Source organism: Chlamydotis macqueenii, chromosome 7, assembly GCF_036417535.1.
Source record: "Chlamydotis macqueenii isolate bChlMac1 chromosome 7, bChlMac1.mat, whole genome shotgun sequence".
NCBI classification, from domain to species: domain Eukaryota; kingdom Metazoa; phylum Chordata; class Aves; order Otidiformes; family Otididae; genus Chlamydotis; species Chlamydotis macqueenii.
In genome coordinates this window covers 7,993,029-8,013,029 of record NC_141562.1, presented here as the reverse complement: position 1 = coordinate 8,013,029, position 20,001 = coordinate 7,993,029, and the positions used below count along the sequence as shown (strand labels likewise).

Sequence of the window (20,001 nt, the reverse complement as noted above, 5' to 3'; positions counted from 1 at the left end):
TTTCTGGATATTCTTTGCGAAGAAGAGAACAGATGGAATTTTTCTTCTGAATGCCTGCATTCACAAAAGCACTAGAACAAATCATGCTCAACTCTCCTACTGTTGAGAAATTGAGGGCTACTTGGACTGTAATTTAGGCCTATTTTTATTCTCTGAAAGCTCATTTGTGTGGATGATCATGTCATTTACTGAAATTTAATTTGCAAACAAGATTTACTTTAGCTCTGTTTTGAAGTACTAATGCATACAGAGATCAAAAAACCCAAGAGATTGTGGATTTATTACTGCTCTTCTATGAGAATGTGAATCCATAAAAAAATTACTTCAGTTCAGAAAATTAGAAAATTGCATATTAAGTACATTCAGTCATGCGTAAAATTATACTGTTGGGGTTATCAAGCAGTCAGCATTTTGGTTTTCTGAACACATGAATGAGAGAGGCTTTCTTGAGAAAATTCCAGTTACATCATTACTTTTCTGCCCCGCCTCAAAAAGGGAAAATATCCTCTTTCTGTTTATATTAATTATGGTTGGAAGATTTGGTGTTAAGATAAAAAATATTTGAGTTAGGTACTTCTAGAATAAAATTATTGACTCAAGTTTCTGCCATAATCTTAGGAGGTTCTTATGTAATGTATAATTCAATTAGTTGTTAATACAATTATTATATTGTTGTCTTTTGCCTGTAAAGCTCTTGAACACTTATCAGAGATGCAAAAATATTTACTTTGGTTTTTGTTGTTGTTTTTGGTTTTTTTTTTATAATGTCCAGGTGAAAATCTAGACAGCATGCTTCATGGCACAGGAATGAAGACAAATCCTGACCAAAAGAAACAGGCAAATGGAGTAACACTCGCTCCAGAGGACACCTTACCTTTTCTTAAGTGCTACTGCTCAGGACATTGTCCAGATGATGCTATTAATAACACATGCATGTAAGTATTGCGTACAGGATAGAAGAGGCTCTTTGAAGAGGCTCATTTTTGCTCATGAGAGAGCAAACTATCTCTACAGTTCTCACTGAGGTTCTGTCTGGTGATTTGACCATAATTTATCAGAAACTCACTGGTTCTGGAGAGCTGAGCACTAAAACCCGCAGTCATCTGTATGTAAACAATACTGCTTTGACCATGCCTTAAAACCATTTGCAGCCAGTCATTTTGCCTACAGGCAACTGCTTTGAAGGACTGAGGTTTTAGGTAGCTTGTGGCATTTTAGAAGGGGATGAGTATTAAATGACCCAAATCTAAACCTTCTGATATGACCACCTGCTTGCTTAGTCTAATATTTTTTCACCTAGTAGTCAAAAGTTAATGTTAACAACATAGCCATTTACTGAGAATTCTTCTTGTTACATGTTCATTAGTTGTAGAGTCTAAGGGAAAGGGCAGGGGGTAAAAAGAAAAGACTTTGAGCTTATAGGGACTGGAGGATAGCTTTAACATTGCTAGGCATAAGAATCCTCACACTCATGCACTGATTATGTGTTTGCTTAAGATTTTTTTTTTTTCATGTTAGGATATGTCCTTGGTTTTCCTGTTTTCTCTTTATTTGCAGTTCCATGTTTAAGGCCCTTCTGTTTTCTTCCTTAAGAATTAACTTAAAGATACATAATAGAAAACATTTTGCTTGCTTCTGTAATTTGAGTCTTCACTTTAACACATAATATTAAGCCTGTCTGAAGGTGTAACTTGGCAGATAAAGTGGACTGTGAGGCACTGGAACAGGTTGCCCAGAGAACTTGTGGATGCCCCATCGCTGGAAGTGTTGAAGGCCAGGTTGGATGAGGCTCTCAGTGACCTGGACTAGTGGAAGGTGTCCCTGCCCATGGCACGGGGATTGGACTAGATGATCTCTAAGGTCCCTTCAAACCCAAACTATTTTGTGATTCTGTGAGCCAGTATTTTGTCTTTCGATTCATTTGATACTTATTTTGTGCTTTTTATCGCCCTCTATTGTTTGCAGTCAGTATAGGCCTTACTCATTTTTTGCTGCTGAACTAGTGGCTGTAAGATCGTTGTTCTGATAATAAAGCTGTTAGAGACTTAATAACACTTGTGCAGTGTTCACGTGCAGGTTATTTTTATGCATTATGCTTTCCAAATCTGCATTTCTTTGCATTAATTTAAATAAAAAATTTTGACAAAGGTACTTCTGGATTTATTTTCCTTAGTGTCTGTGTTGAGGGAATGAATTAATTTTGATTTACCTAGTAAAATCTTATTTTTACAGATATTGAAAACACAGACTTACTGTTGCAAACTGGTTTGGGATTCCTTACAAATATTGTTGACGTTTTCATGTAGTGTAGAAATCAAAGCATTTGTATAAAGAAATAATGGGGAATTGAAGTGCTTGGGGTTTTTTTTGGGGGGGGGGGGGGGTTTTGGGTTTTTTTTTAAGAGTGTAATCTGTTTGTTACTGTCAACTTCAGAAAGTGAGATTTGGGGTTTGTTTTGCCCTAAAGGCTGAGTGAATATTTGAAAGAGCTTATGTGGGAAAAGCGTAGCTGAGCTTTTGACCTTGAAGTAGCCACCTTTCACATACTGGATTTCTCCAAGAGTTTTTCATTGCAGTTTCAAGAACAGACACAAGTGGGGTTTATTTTTGTTTTAACCTCTAAAATTGTAGTCAGTAAGCCTCTGCTCCTCCCACCCTGTCAGTTTCTGAATAATTGCATGTGTGTGTTTGGATAGGAGCAATCTTGAAGGGGGCTGAGAAGATACTAGAAGACAATATTCAGGAGAAAACATCTCTACAGTGTTCTATTTGAAAACACTCTCAGGGTCTCTTGTTCTCAAACTGTATGGTAACCACTGTGTTAAAGAAGAATTTTTCTAGGTATTGCCATTCTAGTATTCTTAATGGATTCCTGGTCAGCTAATGCTCCATATTAAAAAACAAACATGTTGGTAAATCACAATTGATGTGTTTATTCCAGAACTAATGGGCATTGCTTTGCTATCATTGAGGAAGATGAACATGGAGAACCCACACTTGCTTCTGGTTGCATGAAGTATGAAGGTTCAGATTTCCAGTGCAAGGTAAAAAAATGAGATAGAAAAATTTAAGATCTCTGTGGAGATTATGTAGGGAAACAGCATGAGCAGTTTGTATTTTTGTAATTTACAACTGCAATCATAGAATTTTGTGGTTGCCATTTACCACTGAGGAGAATGGAACTGAATGGTCGTGGGTGAGTAGTGACAGAAGGACACTTGATGGCATTTGAGCAAAGATTGGCATAGAAACGCAGGCGTTGGAGTTCTCTGCACGTATCTGTAAGCCACTGACAAAGACAGCCGGGGACATCAACCTCTTACTTCTGTCAGCTGTTTCCTCAGTTGAAGAGACAATTTTATATTCAGCCTAATTGATCTGAGTAGTTTATGTTTTAATGCAGAATTTCTTGATTGTTTTAATTTGAAATTTCTTGTTTCCTTCAGTTCATTCGATGCAAGAGCATAATCAAAAGGAGTTCTCTTCACAGATTACACAAGAGCTCCCTTAAAGTTTCATGGACGTGTACACACAGTTTGTCAAATGTGTGTTTTCATGTCCCATGTATAACTTTTTTTTTCCCTTCTAGAGGAGTTATGTATCATTAATTGCATGAATATAACTTGATTTTGATTTAAAGGGGTGTAATTAAGTAGACTGCTGCCTTTAGAACTTCCTTATCTGTTACAGAAGTTGGAACTGAAAACACAGTTAATAAAGCAAGGATTTGTTTAGAAGACAGGAATATAACACTGACTGGACAAATGAATATTGTCTTGGAAGACTGGATTTTATTTATTTATTTGGTGGGGGGTGACATTGCTTACATTAAACAAAGCTTTCAGACGTAGTCACCAGCTGGGTTGTTAGTTTGGGTTTTTTTCCCCCAAAAAAAAAATGCTATCACTGTTTTGGATCGTCAGTTTTAAATCTCTAGGACTTGAGCTTCTATATACTGTAGCTGTCAGTAGCACTGCTTTTTGGAAGCACTGTTGACTTCAGTTAACAGCTGTGAATGTTTTAGAGTTACTGCAAATCAGACCTGAAGTGTCTTGATGACCTCCTGAAATTGTTCTTGTATTTATATTGGTGTCTTACCTTCAGATTAATTTTGATGCTTCTCCATCTTTTATATGGTGTTCTGAAGATGTTTTTGAACATCCGGTGCTGTGATGAGTGCAAGCAAAAAACTTCTAAAGGGATTGGGTTTTTTGTCTTAAGAGCAATATTTGTTTAACATACAATTAACTGCTTTTGACCAAGCTTACAATTTTGCAATGTATGAGATGGCAACTTAAGTAAGAACCATCTATTTCTGTGCATGAATTTTGGAAGTTCTGTGACAAATTTTAAAATGTGAGCATAGAATGTATGCACCCAAAGAGATTAGATGATGCTTGTCTGTCACTGTGAAATTGTCTCATACATTAAATTATGAGGTTGAACTGGGGTTTTTTGGTTTGGTGGTGTTTTTTTTTTTAAGTAAAACAGTTTAAAATTTTGTCTGTGCTGTGTTGTATCAGTAGCATCACCTGTCCTTGTCCTAGCTGATCACTTCAAAATCTCAGTGTTTATTCCATTTTCTTTCAACAGGACTCACCTAAAGCACAATTACGTCGAACAATTGAGTGCTGTCGGACTGATTTCTGCAATCAGGATTTACAACCGACATTACCACCACTTGATAGTACAGGTAAACAACTCCTAGATATCCACACTGCTACTAATAAATGCTGTATGGATTCTGTTTTTCATGATCGACAGATAAAAATAAGGAGAAAATGTAATTAGAGATCTCTTTTTCCTTACTAAGTAATTTTTATATGAAGCTCTGTACTACACTTCACACTGTATTTCCAGTTTTCCTTTTCTACCACTTCTAATCTTTTCCTCCATCAGTCCCTCGTATTTTTATTCTCTTACTCAGTTTGCTCGTATCTTGACTTACATATCATCTTTTGATCCTTTTATTGTTTCCACAGTCTTGTCTTGTCTTTTTGAAATAGTTTTCCTTATCTCTGCAGTGCTTTTGCCATTATGAATGTCTTTTTAAAAGTATTCTAACGTTGTTAACTGTTATCTACTGTAAATTCATTCTCTTATTTCTATTGTTCCCAGTGAAAATAGTTTATATCTTCATGCACTTAGTCATTCATTCCTAGACAAGTTGTATTGGTTTAACTGTTGTTTAATACCTTCTCAGAATCTTACTGCTGTAAATCCTTCATTTCTATTTTTAAGAAGAAAGAAGAGTCAAGCAAAACCAACAACTCCAAAATCTCAAATTAAATTTTTTGTTGTTGTTGTCATCCAAATTAAATTACCTCTACTTTTCTGGTGTAAAAACTTACTTTGGTACTAAAACATTACAAACTTTGTGTAATGTATTAATTGATACATTTTATGCATCAGCTGTCTTACTCCTTTCTGACATTTGCAAGCTGCTCCACACAGTCACAGAATCGCAGAGTGGTTGAGGGTTGGACAAGACCTCTGGAGATTATTTGGTCCGGCTCCCCTGCTCAAGCAAGACCGCTTAGAGCCGGTTACACAGGACCATGATCAGACAGCTTTTGAATATCTCCAAGGAGGAAGACTCCAGCCTCCTTGGGCAAACCTGTGGCAGTGCTTGATCACCCTCACAGTAAAGAACTGTAAAGAAGAATTTCCTGATGTTCAGATAAAACCTCCTGTGTTTCAGTTTGTGCACACTCATATATACAGTATATGTAACTATCATGCCTGAATAATATGTGTTTAATTAATAGACTTTAGAAACTTTCCCTTTTTTCTTATTTTTTTCTAAATAGATGGACTTTTTGATGGCAGCATTCGTTGGATGGCAGTATTGATTTCTATGGCAGTCTGCATAATTGTCATGATCATCTTATTTAGCTGCTTTTGTTACAAGTAAGAAAAGTGCTTTCCTTATTGGCAGTGTTTTTAATTTCCCAAATGAGTGCAAACAGAATGGTTTTTTTGTAAATGAACTCATTTAATCAGATGTATTTCTGACAAAAATAGATTGGAAGTGAAACCATTTTAATTTCACATTTCTGTGGATAGCAGTTTGCATTGCTAGGCAAAATGAAATGTTCATAGCATAGAATTTAAGTGAATTTCATCCTTTCCGCTGGCTACAAAGTGTTTACAGTTTTCTAAGCTACATATAACTTTGATGCTATAACATCCAGTAAACAGGAATATTTTTGTGCTTTTCTTATGCGAAAACATAAATGTTTTTGGATAATCAGTCACTTTGGATAGTTAAATTCCATGTACTTCTGAGACAGATCTCTGTTCAGTGCTTTTGCAAACCTAAAGCAATAAGTATGTGTGTTATAACTTTCCCTTTTTCTTCTGTATTTCAAAACGAAGTAATTGACCAGCTGAGCTATGGCACTTCATGCGTGTACAGTTTAAGAGAGTATACCTGCTCCTGTCAGCTCCAGCCCTGTGCGGGAGGTGATCCTTGTTCTGGCAGTTTCAGCAGAAATGTGCATGTGTCAGCCTCATTTGCCGTGGTTCAAGGTTCCATCAAGGTTGAAACCAAAACCAGTGATGTTATGCTAGTAACACTGGCAGTGAGCTGATTGTTAAAAATGCTGCTTTTCCACCTGACTTAAAATAAACAGACATGCTTTTACATGCATTGCAACAACTTCTTAATATTAAAAAACTACGTAAGTTACATTTCTAAAAAAAAAAAAAAGACACAGTAAAATCTGTTGGGTTTTTTTTTTCCTTTTAAGATAACTTGTCCATTTAAATAGCTTGTTTTCCTAGCTCAGTTTACTACATACTTTGAGTGTTTTGGACTTCAGCATAACTTCTCCTGTTACTTTTGCAGGCATTACTGTAAGTCGATGTCAAAGAGGCACTGTTATAATCGTGACTTAGAACAAGATGAAGCATTTATTCCAGCTGGAGAGTCGTTAAAAGACCTTATTGACCAGTCTCAGAGTTCTGGGAGTGGATCGGGACTACCGTTGTTGGTAAATCATAAACTAAAATTTTTCCTCACTGAACTGCTCTCCAACAAATATAAGGTTTGGTTTGTATCTAATTCCTAGAACAAAGGAGTTTATCCATACAGTATGTTAATTATTTTATATGCGATTACTGTGAAAGATACACTACAAACTAATAATGTACAAAAGCCCATCTTCACATAATTACCTAAAAAGAAGTGCAAAATTAGATTATATCTTAGGAAATCTGTTGACATCAGCAAAATTTAAAGAAAAATTAAAGCCTGTAGACATTAAGATGACAATGCAAGAAGTGGATAATACAAGTATCAAATTGAGCCAACTCAAAGATATTTTCTTCCTTAGTGTCCACTGTGTGTTAAAATAGATATGCTTTTTATTGGCTGGTAGTTGTCTGTAATTTTTGATTCACCGTCCTATGTAATACTTGCATTAAAATTAGCCAGTGAGACAAAAGACTAATTATTTATAAAAAAGAAACAAATAGAATGTAAGAGACTGCATCTGAGCTAAATAAGAATTTGAGCTGTTTTAGTCTTTGGCTTGTACTATACAATTCTTCCTTGGATGCAGCAATAATGACTTTGAAATGGAGATAGTGTTTTTAAAATTTTTACAATGGGATCAAATTTCACAGAAATCCAAGCTTGAGAAGCAGCTTGTACAGGTATCTTTGATTAATTGCTGGATTTCCCTCCTTCACCTTCCCCCTCCTTTTTTTTTCCCCCCTCTCTTCCATAGGTTCAGCGCACTATTGCTAAACAAATTCAGATGGTGAGGCAAGTTGGAAAAGGACGATATGGTGAAGTGTGGATGGGCAAATGGAGGGGTGAAAAAGTTGCGGTGAAAGTGTTTTTCACCACAGAAGAAGCCAGTTGGTTCAGAGAAACAGAGATTTACCAAACTGTTCTAATGCGTCATGAAAACATCCTTGGTAAGGAAGCAGTACATTGTTTGGGTACTGGAGGGCTTGTGTAAGGGTGAAGGAGGAGGAGTTCTTAGTGGGTGGCTTGGAAGGTGTATGGTGGCTTCTATGGAATAACGAGATGAGTGTCCCTTAATGTGTGCTAATAAAATGTTACTAACAGGGTAGCATCTTGCTGCTCTTGGTTGGAAAACTGTCTGCACTCTCTTTAATGGAATACTGGAATGGTAGCCTCGTGTATATTTGAAATCTGAGCTTTTACATTATTAGTTTTCATAAGGGGAGTAAGTATCTTTTGATGCAGTCCAAGACAGTGTAGCTTTAGGAATTCTTACAAAATCTGTTGCATAAAAAATTTATGTACAAATAAATTGTAACTTTTAAAATATATTTAATAGGTTTCATAGCTGCAGATATTAAAGGCACTGGCTCCTGGACACAGCTTTACTTGATTACAGATTATCATGAAAACGGATCATTGTATGATTTTCTGAAATGCACTACGCTAGACAACAGGGCTCTCCTCAAACTGGCCTATTCTGCTGCATGTGGTCTGTGCCATCTGCACACAGAAATTTACGGGACACAAGGCAAGCCTGCTATTGCACACAGGGACCTGAAAAGTAAAAACATCTTGATAAAGAAAAACGGAACCTGCTGCATTGCTGACCTGGGTCTTGCAGTCAAGTTCAACAGGTAAATGAACAAATTCTCAGTAATAGGAAAACTTTTATATAATGTATTTTAATGCACCAGATGTCCAGTTTAAAAGGAAGATGGTTACATGCATTCGGTTTTTCCAGTTTTGAGAGTAAAATGCTGCTTTTCCTTCAAATGCTGCTAAGCATTGAGATGAAAAAAGGAGGAAGAAGCCATTCATTATTTGAAACTGACCTTTCATAGTAATTGCTGTTATGTAGTTTTATGATAAATTATCTCGTAGAGAATTTGAACTGTGTAAAGGAAGTTGAAACTTCATTGAAGAAGTAATATTATAATAGTATTACTGAATACTTTTTTTTTTTAAGTTCAGTGGGGCCAGAGAATTGGCTTTTGCTAGAGTAGAGCCTGAAAGAAAGCATAAGCCTTTGCAAATAATTTTCTGGGTTGTTATCAAATATACTCATCTTTATAGTGGTTTTTATTTCAGTTCTTTCACATGTGTTTTCAATGTCTTGCAAAAGAAGCAGTAAACTGTCATCTTCCATACTCACTGTCATTTCTCTAGATAATATTTTTCAGGGAGATACAATGTATTTTAAGTGTAGTATTGAGAGGGAAATAAAAGAAATAATTTAATTTGTAAATGGGAGCTTTACAGTTTAGTGGTTGCATCATACAGGATTTCGTACCGTGTCTTGCAATAGTCCACAATTCACTAACTTCCTGATATTTTCCTATAGTGACACAAATGAAGTTGATGTTCCCTTGAATACTAGAGTGGGAACAAAACGTTACATGGCTCCAGAGGTCCTAGATGAAAGCCTGAATAAAAACCATTTCCAACCTTACATCATGGCTGACATCTACAGTTTTGGGCTGATCATTTGGGAAATGGCTCGGCGCTGTGTCACAGGAGGTAAACTTTTAAATGTTCTGTATCAAATCTACCAGGTCCTTGTCTCGCTTTAACAATACTTCTTCAGGAAGTAATATAACAGGCTTGTGTTCTTTGAAAGTGGTAGTAACAGGCTGTCCAGAGTACAGCTTGAAAATCACTGAACTAAACCTTTTTGATTGTTAAAATTAAGCATGTCAGGCTTTTTTTTTTCTTGCTCAAAAAGCAGAGTGCTTGGTCTGGGACAAACAATGTGTTGCAGATGTATTTCACCCCTGTGCTTTTAATAAAACTTTAAAAATGTAACCAATAAGATATTATTCTTTTGTTGTACTTTCTTGCATTTCTAGTGTCATTCAGTTTTCTCCTTACACATATTTCTGTGACTCATCCTTCTTTTCTTTCACTCTTTTTTGTGACCTTATAGATCTTTACTTGTGTTTTCTTCCGTCGTATGCTTTCTCTCTGTTTCTTTGTAGCATGTAGTGGGTTAGGTGATGTCAAATTCTACATTGGATATCAAAGTCAAAGGACTGCAAGGAATTATTGTAGCTATTAAACTTAATATTCATAATATTGGAGCTTTTCTGGTAAATGTCCGTTAAAGTGAGATTTTTTTATTTTTATCACAGTATAACAGTGTGGTGTGTTTGCCTTGGCGCAAAATTGAGTTAATTTTTGCTCCTGGCTAAGGAAATCTGAGAGGGGAGAGAGAGAGAAAATTTCTTTAATGATTCTTGATCTTCCACATGTCCAGGTATTGTTGAAGAGTATCAGCTGCCATATTATGACATGGTGCCAGGTGATCCATCCTATGAGGACATGAGAGAAGTGGTGTGTGTCAAACGCCTACGCCCAGTAGTATCGAATAGATGGAATAGCGATGAAGTGAGTATGCTGAAAGGAAAAATTCATTCAGTTTGTTCATTAATATGGAAGGATATTTTAGTTTAATAAATACTAAAACATTTTTAAAAAGAGACTACATTTAGACGTTTTTACATTTTTTAAAACCTCACAGCAAGGATAAAGATATGTTTGAAATCAACTTAAAATACTGTATTTTTTATGTATCTTTTCAGTGATCTGAGGGGAAGATACTCTTAAGCAGCATCCAAGTGTGTCAATACTGCTCTGAGATCTTTTTAGATAGTGGAATATTTTTCAGAGTTTGATTTGAGCTAAAACTTAAATTAGTTTTTAATTGGTTTTATTAGTCTTAATGTATATAGCATATTGGTTTGTGGCATAAGGTATTTCCTGGAATATGAAGTGATTTTTTTTGTGTCTGTTGATTTCCTGGGATGTGTTTTTCTTACTGGTACATTCCAGAGCAAGCCATGATGTAACTAAAATACTGAATTTAAATGTGGTTTTAAAGGGACACAGCTTTTAACTATTTAAGTATTTCACATAGCAAGCTAGATATGCCATATCCTTTCTTCCCCAAATCCTTGTTTTATTTTAGGAATTTCCAGGTTTTTCCATATTATTTTTTGATTGCTGAAAGAACTTTTGTCACGTCTTTGCTTTCAGTGAAAACATTCTCCACAGTTTTTCCACTATATATATATGGAAATTTTTCTGCTTATTGCTACCATTTTTGTACCACTGTTCTTGAGTTGTAGTGGTAAGTTCTGGTAATGCATCTTTGTGAAACTAAGGAAACACTTTAGTTCTGGTTAGTTCCAGAGTCCGTAACGCTAGGCAGAAAAGGGGAGGTAAAAGGATTGGGCCATGGTGGTTGTTAGGTTTTGGGGTTTTTTAGTTGATCTGTTTATAATAGTTCTCTATCAGTGATTTTGCAGAAAATGTAAAGTTGCACATTTGGATTTAAGAGTTCTATAGTTTGGGCTTGGCAGTGAACCAAAATATACACCTCAGATCTGTCAGTTGTTACAATACTGTCTTTTTTTTTATTTTTATTTTATTTTATTTTACAGTGTTTAAGAGCAATATTGAAATTAATGTCTGAATGCTGGGCTCATAATCCTGCCTCAAGGCTCACTGCCTTGAGAATCAAGAAGACGCTTGCCAAGATGGTGGAATCGCAAGATGTAAAGATTTGACATAGTAAATTGACATTGGAGAACAAAGCTGGACTCCTAGATCTTTTCACTCAAACATGGGTGAGACCTGTGTGGAAAGAGGAAATAACTGAGATTCAGTGTATTTTCTCAGCACACTTCTACAGGCTGCTAATCAAATCTTTCAGTACTTCATGGACTGTGATACTGAGAGCCTCTATACACTACATGCAACGTATATGGACAGCCTTGATAAAATACACATTTTGGTTTTGTTTGAGCTGCATTGAGACTTCAGTCATACTTAGTGAGTCTCCAGTAAAACTCTGGGTACTGAATTGAATGTTCAGATTACAGTGCTTTCTGTGAAAGCCTAACAAGCTATGTGGATACAACAGAGATGGAGAATATAAGCTTTTTTTTTTTCCTTTCCTTCCTTCTACCTGATAAAACCTAGTCAATCCATACCAAGTTTTTGTGAAACAGCCTGTAGGTTATGAATCTGTTTGTGATACTACTCAGTTTAACAGTTCCTTACGCCTTTATGTGTGTGCCAGGATTATTTTGCTGTCATTTGGAATAGATGAGAGACCATGTAAATGAACAAAGTTTTATGATCAGGGCTCCATGCATTTTGTGGCTCCACAATCAGAGATTTGCTACAGAATTTACTCTTTGCCATTAAGTTATCTTCCAAAAATCTCAGTTTTAATTTTATTTCTGTTCTTGTTTTCATTACAAGGAGAACTGCCAAAATGTGAACCATTAATAAATTAAGGAATGCCTACCTAAGTCTGTAAAGAGCTTGAAACAATCTCTCTTAGAGGTACACACTGCCTTGGTCATCTCACTCACAGTCTAGTGAGCTCCATAATTGGATGACTATGAAATTGAACATATTTTTCACAATGCCAGATGTAACCAGCATTTTTGCTGTAAAATACTTAACAGAAAGACCATCGATTATGTGTTTTGCCTTTCCACTTTATTGGGACTCACTGGTAGGTGCCTGTCATGCTCCAAACTTTTTTTCCGTACAGGAGGGAATCAGTCAGGTGTGTAGGAGCATACTTTCTCGTCATTTGACAAAAGTAGGCAGAAGATGAGTTTTGAAAGGCTTGAGAAAGAGTCTTAATTTACAGACTCAAAAGAGGGAAGGCAGGAAGCACAGGCCGGTCACTCAGAAGATTAGAGAATACAGTAAAAAGCAAGACCAGGAGAACTGAATATGTGAACGGTTGAAGACGAGATCCATGATGTGCAGAAGATTTTGAGCTGGGTTGCCTTGATGTAGATGCAGGAGGCTATGTCTATGACCATTTACTGGACAGTTACAAAGTTCAAGATTTGAGACAAGCTAAGCCAGTGGGTATTTTAACATCTAGTTAGGCACAAGTGGGAGCAATGGTGTTGAAACATTAATTCATTAAGATAAAGTAAGTTAACATTATTGCAAAATGTGGTCCTATCGTGCCAACTATTTGGCATGCACAGGAAAGTGTAATTCCTTCCTTTTCTTCATTGATCCAGACAAGTTGGTTAAAAACCAAAACCCCTCCATGAGGTTACTGTAAGGCAGAATTACTGATCTGTAACTCCTTTGGCACTTCTACTTTGAAGTTAGAAAATAGTACCATAACTCAAGTGAAAGCTTCAAATGGGTGAATTATCTGAAGAATGAACACACAGTATTGGAACCATTGAACCTATTTGATAATTTAAGTGCCTATAACTTTGTACTGTAAATCTTGTTTTAGATAACTTTAAAAAGGGAAGTTATTTATATGGTGTGTTTTGTGCTTTAGTGAAAAAAAAAAAAAAACACCTAGTCCTAGGTATATGTGTACAATTAGATACGTGCGCACACACACACATGCCATAGTCAAGATTTGAAGGAAAAAAGTTAGGAATATTATTAAAATTGACAAAGAAATTATAAAAATTCAAATTGATTTATGCCAGATTATTTGTTGTCTTAAGAGATGTACATGAACATTGTTTTGATATGTGTTTAAATTTCCCTTGAAAATACAACTGATAGAAAACAATGTAATGCAGAACTAATGTGATTTGTCAACAATTACAACCTTGTAACATGTTATATTTTTCTTGTTTTAATTCTGTAGTTCACATAATGTAAATGGTCAGGCAAAAGATTGCAGTATTTTTATTTTCTATTGTGATGTACAGACTTTATTTAACAGTTCTACATATTTTATAGAAAACTAGCTATTTCGAGGGACGTTTCTTTAAAAAAAAAAAAATAAAGTCATTACTTTTGTTCAGTAATGCCTTTAAGTATTAATATGTATTCTGGCTGAAAACTTCATAGGTGTGTCAAGTATGATTTTAACTTATTTGAAAACAGCAAGAGATATATGATATTGTGCCACAATCCTCATGATAAAGGGCTTTTTAAAAGAACGTTTCTCCATCCATTGCCAAGAAATATATGAGGAGTTTGAAATTGTTAATCATGTCTTCGCGCATAATTTTTGCACAGGTAGTTGGTATGAGCCAAAAAAAAAGTGAGGGATAAGGGGTTTTTTTCCTTCTCTGTGATTTTTATCAATGAGAAGGAAAAATGTTTATGTAAGTACCCTGCTAGCTTAAACTTTCAGAGCATGGTGGTCTATTTAAATTAACTCATTCCTATTGAGAATATTTTTAAATTTCTTTTAGAAGTTGCCACAGCATTATTAGCTGTAAACTTGTTTTGTGAATTTTTAAATTCATTTTTCCCAAGTCTTCCGGAAGCCATTACTGGAAGTGTTATTTTCGATAGTTTTTAATTATTCACTTATTTTCTACTGCATTGTTTAGGCATTTGCCAGGCAGTAGGATGGTGATCTTTGGTAAACATCTGAACACCTGAATTGATTTATGCGTTCACTTCAACACAGAAGAAGTGAGCTGACTGTTGCAAAGATGATCTTTGAGACAAAAATAATCTTCTCACCTTAAGCTTAACCTTAATTTTTCAGCATTTCAGTTATTAGGTTCATATTCAAATACGTAATGCATATGCAGTTTTCATTGTCCTGAACAGGAGGCGCTAGGTCTTTAGCATTGCTTGATTCCCTGATATTCCAAAAAATGTTATTGCTAAAGGACCTGGTTTCATAAAGCACTTGAGTACATATCTACATTCCATGCAAAGTAACTCACTGTTTGGAGCCTTAGTATGTCTATACTGATATTTTAGCAATCATTTGGAAAACAAAAACTTTGCTCAAACCTAGCCCATTAATTTTTACATAATTAAGCATACTTAGTGCAGATGCTAAAGCTAAGTTGTTGCTTTATGCAGAACTGTAGAGTTCAGGAGCCTTTAAGGTCAGGAAGGTATTAGGATTCTTTTATTGAAGTGTGATTAATCTCATTTTGTTGGTTAAAATTTTAAGCATTTATTATAAAAAAAAAAAAAAAAATCCCCCAAAACTGGCAAATGTGTTTTCATTATTATTTTTTTTTTTTTAATATAAAAATCAGAAGTATGGACAATATCTTGGGGAGTATCAAGACTGTGCCTTGGAAGTTCTTAAACAGTCACATATGGAGCAGGTTAAATAAATACAAAAAACTCCCTGTGATTTCAGTTAGGTGGAAAACAATTTGAGTTACTTATATGATTTTTACCGTTACAGCAACTGAAAGGAAATTTTTTGTGTTCCTGCTAAGCTCATAAATTCCACAAGAAACATGATATTCCAACAGAAAAATGTAGGCTTACATTTTGAATTTTTTCTGAGTTTCACTCGATACGTGATTTTTCGTATGCTTCACTCAAGAATCTGGCAGTTTTTCGAATATCCATCACTGTTCCCCAATTATTTTCTTAATTATTCTATTTTGAAGTATTGAATAAAATGTAAAATTAATATTTTAAGTTATCTCCATGGTAAAATTTTAGATCTTGATCTAAATGACCATTTGAATGTGTTTATAAAATGAATCATTTGGATACATTTCATCTAGTCTGTCTTCACAGACTGTATTTTAACAATCTAAAATATCTGAACAGCAAAGATAGTAAGTTAAAAAGCATTATTTGGCTATTGCAGATATTTTTAAAGGGAAGTTAAGCGCTCGTCTTCTGTCAAATATTAGAATGCTTTAGCACTTCCTCATTCTTCTGACCGTGCCTCTGAAGTCAAAAGTCTTTATCCTGTGCCCACAATTTTTATTCCAAATAGGAGTGATGTCTAAAAATGGCTGGCAATGTTGCACGATACCGTGCTTTATGGATCCATGGTGTATTAGCTGTGATTGGTATAGCAGAAGTGGGAGTGCACATTACTTCTAATTTTTGAACAAATCTCATGTACCTGTTGCTTTGTACTATTTTACCTATGAATGCAATTATAGAAGCCCACATCATGTAGTGACATTTGTGCTCTGACATGCCATGCCCAAAATGAAATGTACTATATTGTATACAAGAAGAATAAATAACATTGTAGTTAATCTAGAGAAGATGTAAATAAAATATGAAAGAGTGGAACAAGACAAATGGTCACACTCTTGTGTGTGTTATATGCCAGAAGTGTAGAATACTCCTTTAAAAATGTAACACACTAATGTATTTTGTACAGCATCTGCTTTAGAAGGTGCCTTATTGAGTTTACCATGAATTGCTTGTTCTGTACACAGATTATGTCCAATGTATCATTTTTAAGTAAATAACCTTATTTTAGTACACATTAGTTATGTGTTTTGTTATTATAAGATTTTGTGTTAAAAATGTAATGACTTGGAAATCGTAATACTGTAACTAGTTCCCTACTTTTTAATACCTCATTTATGGGGTTTTTTCCCCACTGTCTTTGAATAAGTTGTTAATGATCACTTTTATTGTTCAGTGGTGTTCAGAATGATTTGGTGCTTTAGAACTTCAGCATCTGTATTCCTCAAACTAAATTTGGGCACTATAGTAAAAGCAATATTTCCTTCTCCTGATTTTTATCCCGATCTTATAGCAAAGCCAGAAGCAAGTCAAAATTAATTAATTCTTTTATTTGAGCACGTGCAAGTTCACTACATGGTGGTTTTATCCGTATGAATTTGCCTCGAGCTCTTCAAGTAAAAAGAAAGCCATAGAGGGATGGAGGTTTCTGTAATTGGTTTTTGTTCTCTCTGTATGTGATTCTTTTTGTGTAGTGATGACTGAATTAAGAGGTTTGAGCTAATAAACCTCAGAGCTGTTGTTTACAAAATCATGTAGGTGCTTCTGTATGGCCTGCCTAATTCACTCTGGTTTTTAAGATTCAGGCAAATGAAGACCAGTCAAGGGGGATATCTCATCTGTGAGTACACATTCTATAAAATCTCAGAATTCATTTTCTCGTTGCAGAAATGTAATGGCTACTACTCTCCATAGAGTTCACTTTTCGTTTGCAAGCAGGAAGAACTAAGATCAATTTCTATTCTCTTTTTGCCTTTGATCAGGAATAATCTTAGCTTTAAAGATAGTTTTTTACAATAGTTAGAAAGTTTTGATATCTGAGCATCATATAAAATGTAATCAGTATATTATAATTATAACTTTTTTTTTTTTCTGTAAAGTCAAGCATTACATTCTTGCATTAGAGTTCTGGAAAGTGCAGTGGAAAACTAGACTGTGTGTAGTTTTACACCTTTTTTTTTTTTTTTTTTTTCTTTCTTTCTTTCTTTCTTCTCCCCCTGAGTATGTAATACCAGGAAATTATACTGCACAAAGATTTGGTCTCCTTATGATTAATATATTGGCAAAGTAAATTTTTTTCTTACAGTTTTTGTGGCTATTGTGTAGATTGCGGAATATCTTCACTGATTACACTGATCATAGTTGGATTGAAAACTGGGATTTTTGTGTTAGTGTTACAGGAGGACATAATGAAAATACTGTGGCTAACTGAAAGTTTTTGCACCAGTCTTTGTTTTAACGAGCACTTAATTCCACACACAACCCCCCACCCCCCCCCCCCCGGCTTTTATTTCTTGAAATGACCACAGGATGGTGCTCTATCCTAAAGAGATGAAGATCCTTTTGAAAAAATTTGAGGGTTTTGATAAATTCTACTGCTTGCTCATAATAAATATCAAAATGTTATAATTGGTGTATGATTATTTTTTGATCTCTATATAAAAATGTGTTGCTAATGAGCTTGCATCAGTATTTAAGAACTGAAACAGCCATATCCAGTGACATGTCTAAAAACCCTACGTGTCTATTTTGTGTGCAAGCCCAAAAGTATACTGAGTAGTTGGTGAATTGAATTACAAGCTTTTAAATAAATTGCAGAAGTATCAGCAATTTCATAAAGGATCAAATTTAATTCTGTTAATTTAATTAATGCCTTCTACAGCTTTATCTTCGTCTCTCCCCAAAATACCTCTTCAGTCTTTCTCACTGATGTTGATGTAGTAAGTCAATACCAGCTCTGAAACTGAGTCATGAGAGGACCACTACTGTGAGTTGACCACCTCATGAATCTGGTTCATGAGGGGTGACCACCATGGACTTCAGAGACTGGCTTGATGTGGATATCTGAAATGGCCTCAGATGAATCTGATTGCAGAATTCAGGAATTGATGGATCTATGGGAAGTAAAATTGTTTATATACAACAGGTACTTGCATTTTTAGTAAGGTAAGGAGATCATCTTAGTAATGGAAAAGGAAAAAATCAGGAGACTTTAATTTTAAAATGTAAATGGTTAAAAAATACTGACATTCATAAAGCAGTAAAGGTTTCAGTAACAAAATAATTATGTGAAGGCATTAAGACACACACCTCTTCTAATCTTTTTATAAAGCTTAGTAGTTTGATCTGGAAATCCAGAAACCTGAGCTGTTGGCAACATTTTCTGGCAGTTACAGGATTTTTGAGAAGTACTAAAAGAAAGATGGACACACCCCACCTACCCTACCCCCCCAATCCCCACCCCCACCCCCCCCCCCAAATTAAGCTCAGATTGATGATATATATATCTCTCTATATATATCTTGGAGTGAGCATACTGTGCTTGTTGGTGCTTGGCTGAAACTGCCATGAGGCATGCTAGTCTAGCTGGTCTGCTATGAGATAAACTGAAGCAACTTGTCTACTCTCACAGAAAACTCTCTTCTGCTAATCCCTAGGGTCAGCTTAAGTTTATTTTACATGTTTGAAAATCACTTGTTCTTAATCCACTGAGCCAACCAATAGCTATTTTTTTAAATTGCCAATTAATCATCCTTATCCTCTTGCCATTTTTGTGGCAATTTTCCTTTAGGTCCTAGTCTGAAGTCTGCTCTCTCATTGTTAAAATGATTTCTTCTAGTCTGCTGCCTGAAAATGCAGGTCATGGTTATGTGGCTCTCTTAATCTTACAAAATAACCAACTCCTCAAAAAACCATAAATGACAAAACAAGTGTTTGTGAGGGGTTTTAAAGAAATTTATAACAGTATTCAAATTGTTTGTATTTGAGAGGTGGTTTAGATGAAAGTTGATGTATTCATTGAAAACAAACAAACAAAAAAATAAACCACAAAACCGGAAATGACCACAGCCTAATGGCTTAATCATCTTTTCTCTTGTCACTTGAGAAGGAAGTAAGGTTTCCTGGCTTGTGCAGCCAACAGAATTTTGTAACCCATTTTCTTTTGTTAATTTTTTGCTTCAGTCTAAAAATTAGAATGTTCCAGTCAAGTATATCTTCTTTGTATATGCAGGTGGCTAACTTAAACAGATATGTGAAGAATACAAATATGAAAGCACCTTAATGTTAACATTGTGTTCATTCTGGATTTGATCTCTGAACTTGCCTGGCTTATTCTTCAACAGAAGTAAACTCTGGTAAGCGCAAGGATACTTTAGAAGTCCTGTCTGGATGAACTGCTGTGCTGTCTACTACCTACCTTTTTCAAGCAGCTAGATTGCTTTTGTTCTAGTCGAAGCTTTCTGTCAAAGCTTTAAGAAAAATCAAAGTGTTTTTAAATGTATATCCCCTGTCTGTATTTAATTGTGGGACTTAGCTGGTAGCTGCAGAAATGGTGTGCACTGAAGAGGAGGTGTTCCTTGAGCTACCCTGACCCAGGCAGCACGCTTGGCTTGGCACTGCAGAATGCTGCCACCACAAAAGCTCATAATCAGAGCACCACTGGTAGAAATTTATGGGTCACCTCAGTGTAGTAGCTTTGTACTGAAAGAACCCAGTCTTACAATTTGATGCTTTTCTTCCTTTTTGAAATTTCACCTCTACTAATTTTTCTTCTGTTCCTTCCCTCAGATATTTGAGCAATCTGTGGGACAGAGGATGACGCTTGAGGTTGCGGGCACTTTGTGCTGCCTGCTACAGAGCAGTGTGAGATGTGGCTTCGTGCTAGGTAAATCAGGAGACTTAGCCTGTTAATCTTCTGTGAAAACCGGCACTGGCTAGGAGTAAATGGGAGATCAGTTTTAGTTGTTTGCTTTGTTGGATTTTTCAGGATGGGGAATACCAATATTCTCAGCCGGTCAGTAGCTAAAATGTAT

General features: G+C 35.4%; 1 protein-coding gene across 2 annotated transcripts in view; it reads left to right on the top strand.

The window, feature by feature from the left end:
- The window catches only part of BMPR1A (bone morphogenetic protein receptor type 1A), an 84,050-nt gene extending 68,993 nt beyond the window's left edge, over window positions 1–15,057 (top strand). For both annotated transcript variants that reach the window (XM_086752170.1, XM_086752169.1), the window contains 10 exons: window positions 773–935; window positions 2,942–3,044; window positions 4,594–4,693; window positions 5,811–5,910; window positions 6,851–6,995; window positions 7,734–7,926; window positions 8,316–8,613; window positions 9,321–9,496; window positions 10,233–10,363; window positions 11,419–15,057. In XM_086752170.1, coding sequence (XP_086608296.1) covers window positions 773–935; window positions 2,942–3,044; window positions 4,594–4,693; window positions 5,811–5,910; window positions 6,851–6,995; window positions 7,734–7,926; window positions 8,316–8,613; window positions 9,321–9,496; window positions 10,233–10,363; window positions 11,419–11,544 — 1,535 coding nt within the window. In that variant the 3' untranslated portion in view covers window positions 11,545–15,057. The remainder of the gene's footprint in view (window positions 1–772; window positions 936–2,941; window positions 3,045–4,593; window positions 4,694–5,810; window positions 5,911–6,850; window positions 6,996–7,733; window positions 7,927–8,315; window positions 8,614–9,320; window positions 9,497–10,232; window positions 10,364–11,418) is intronic.
- The last annotated feature ends 4,944 nt before the right edge of the window (window positions 15,058–20,001 follow it).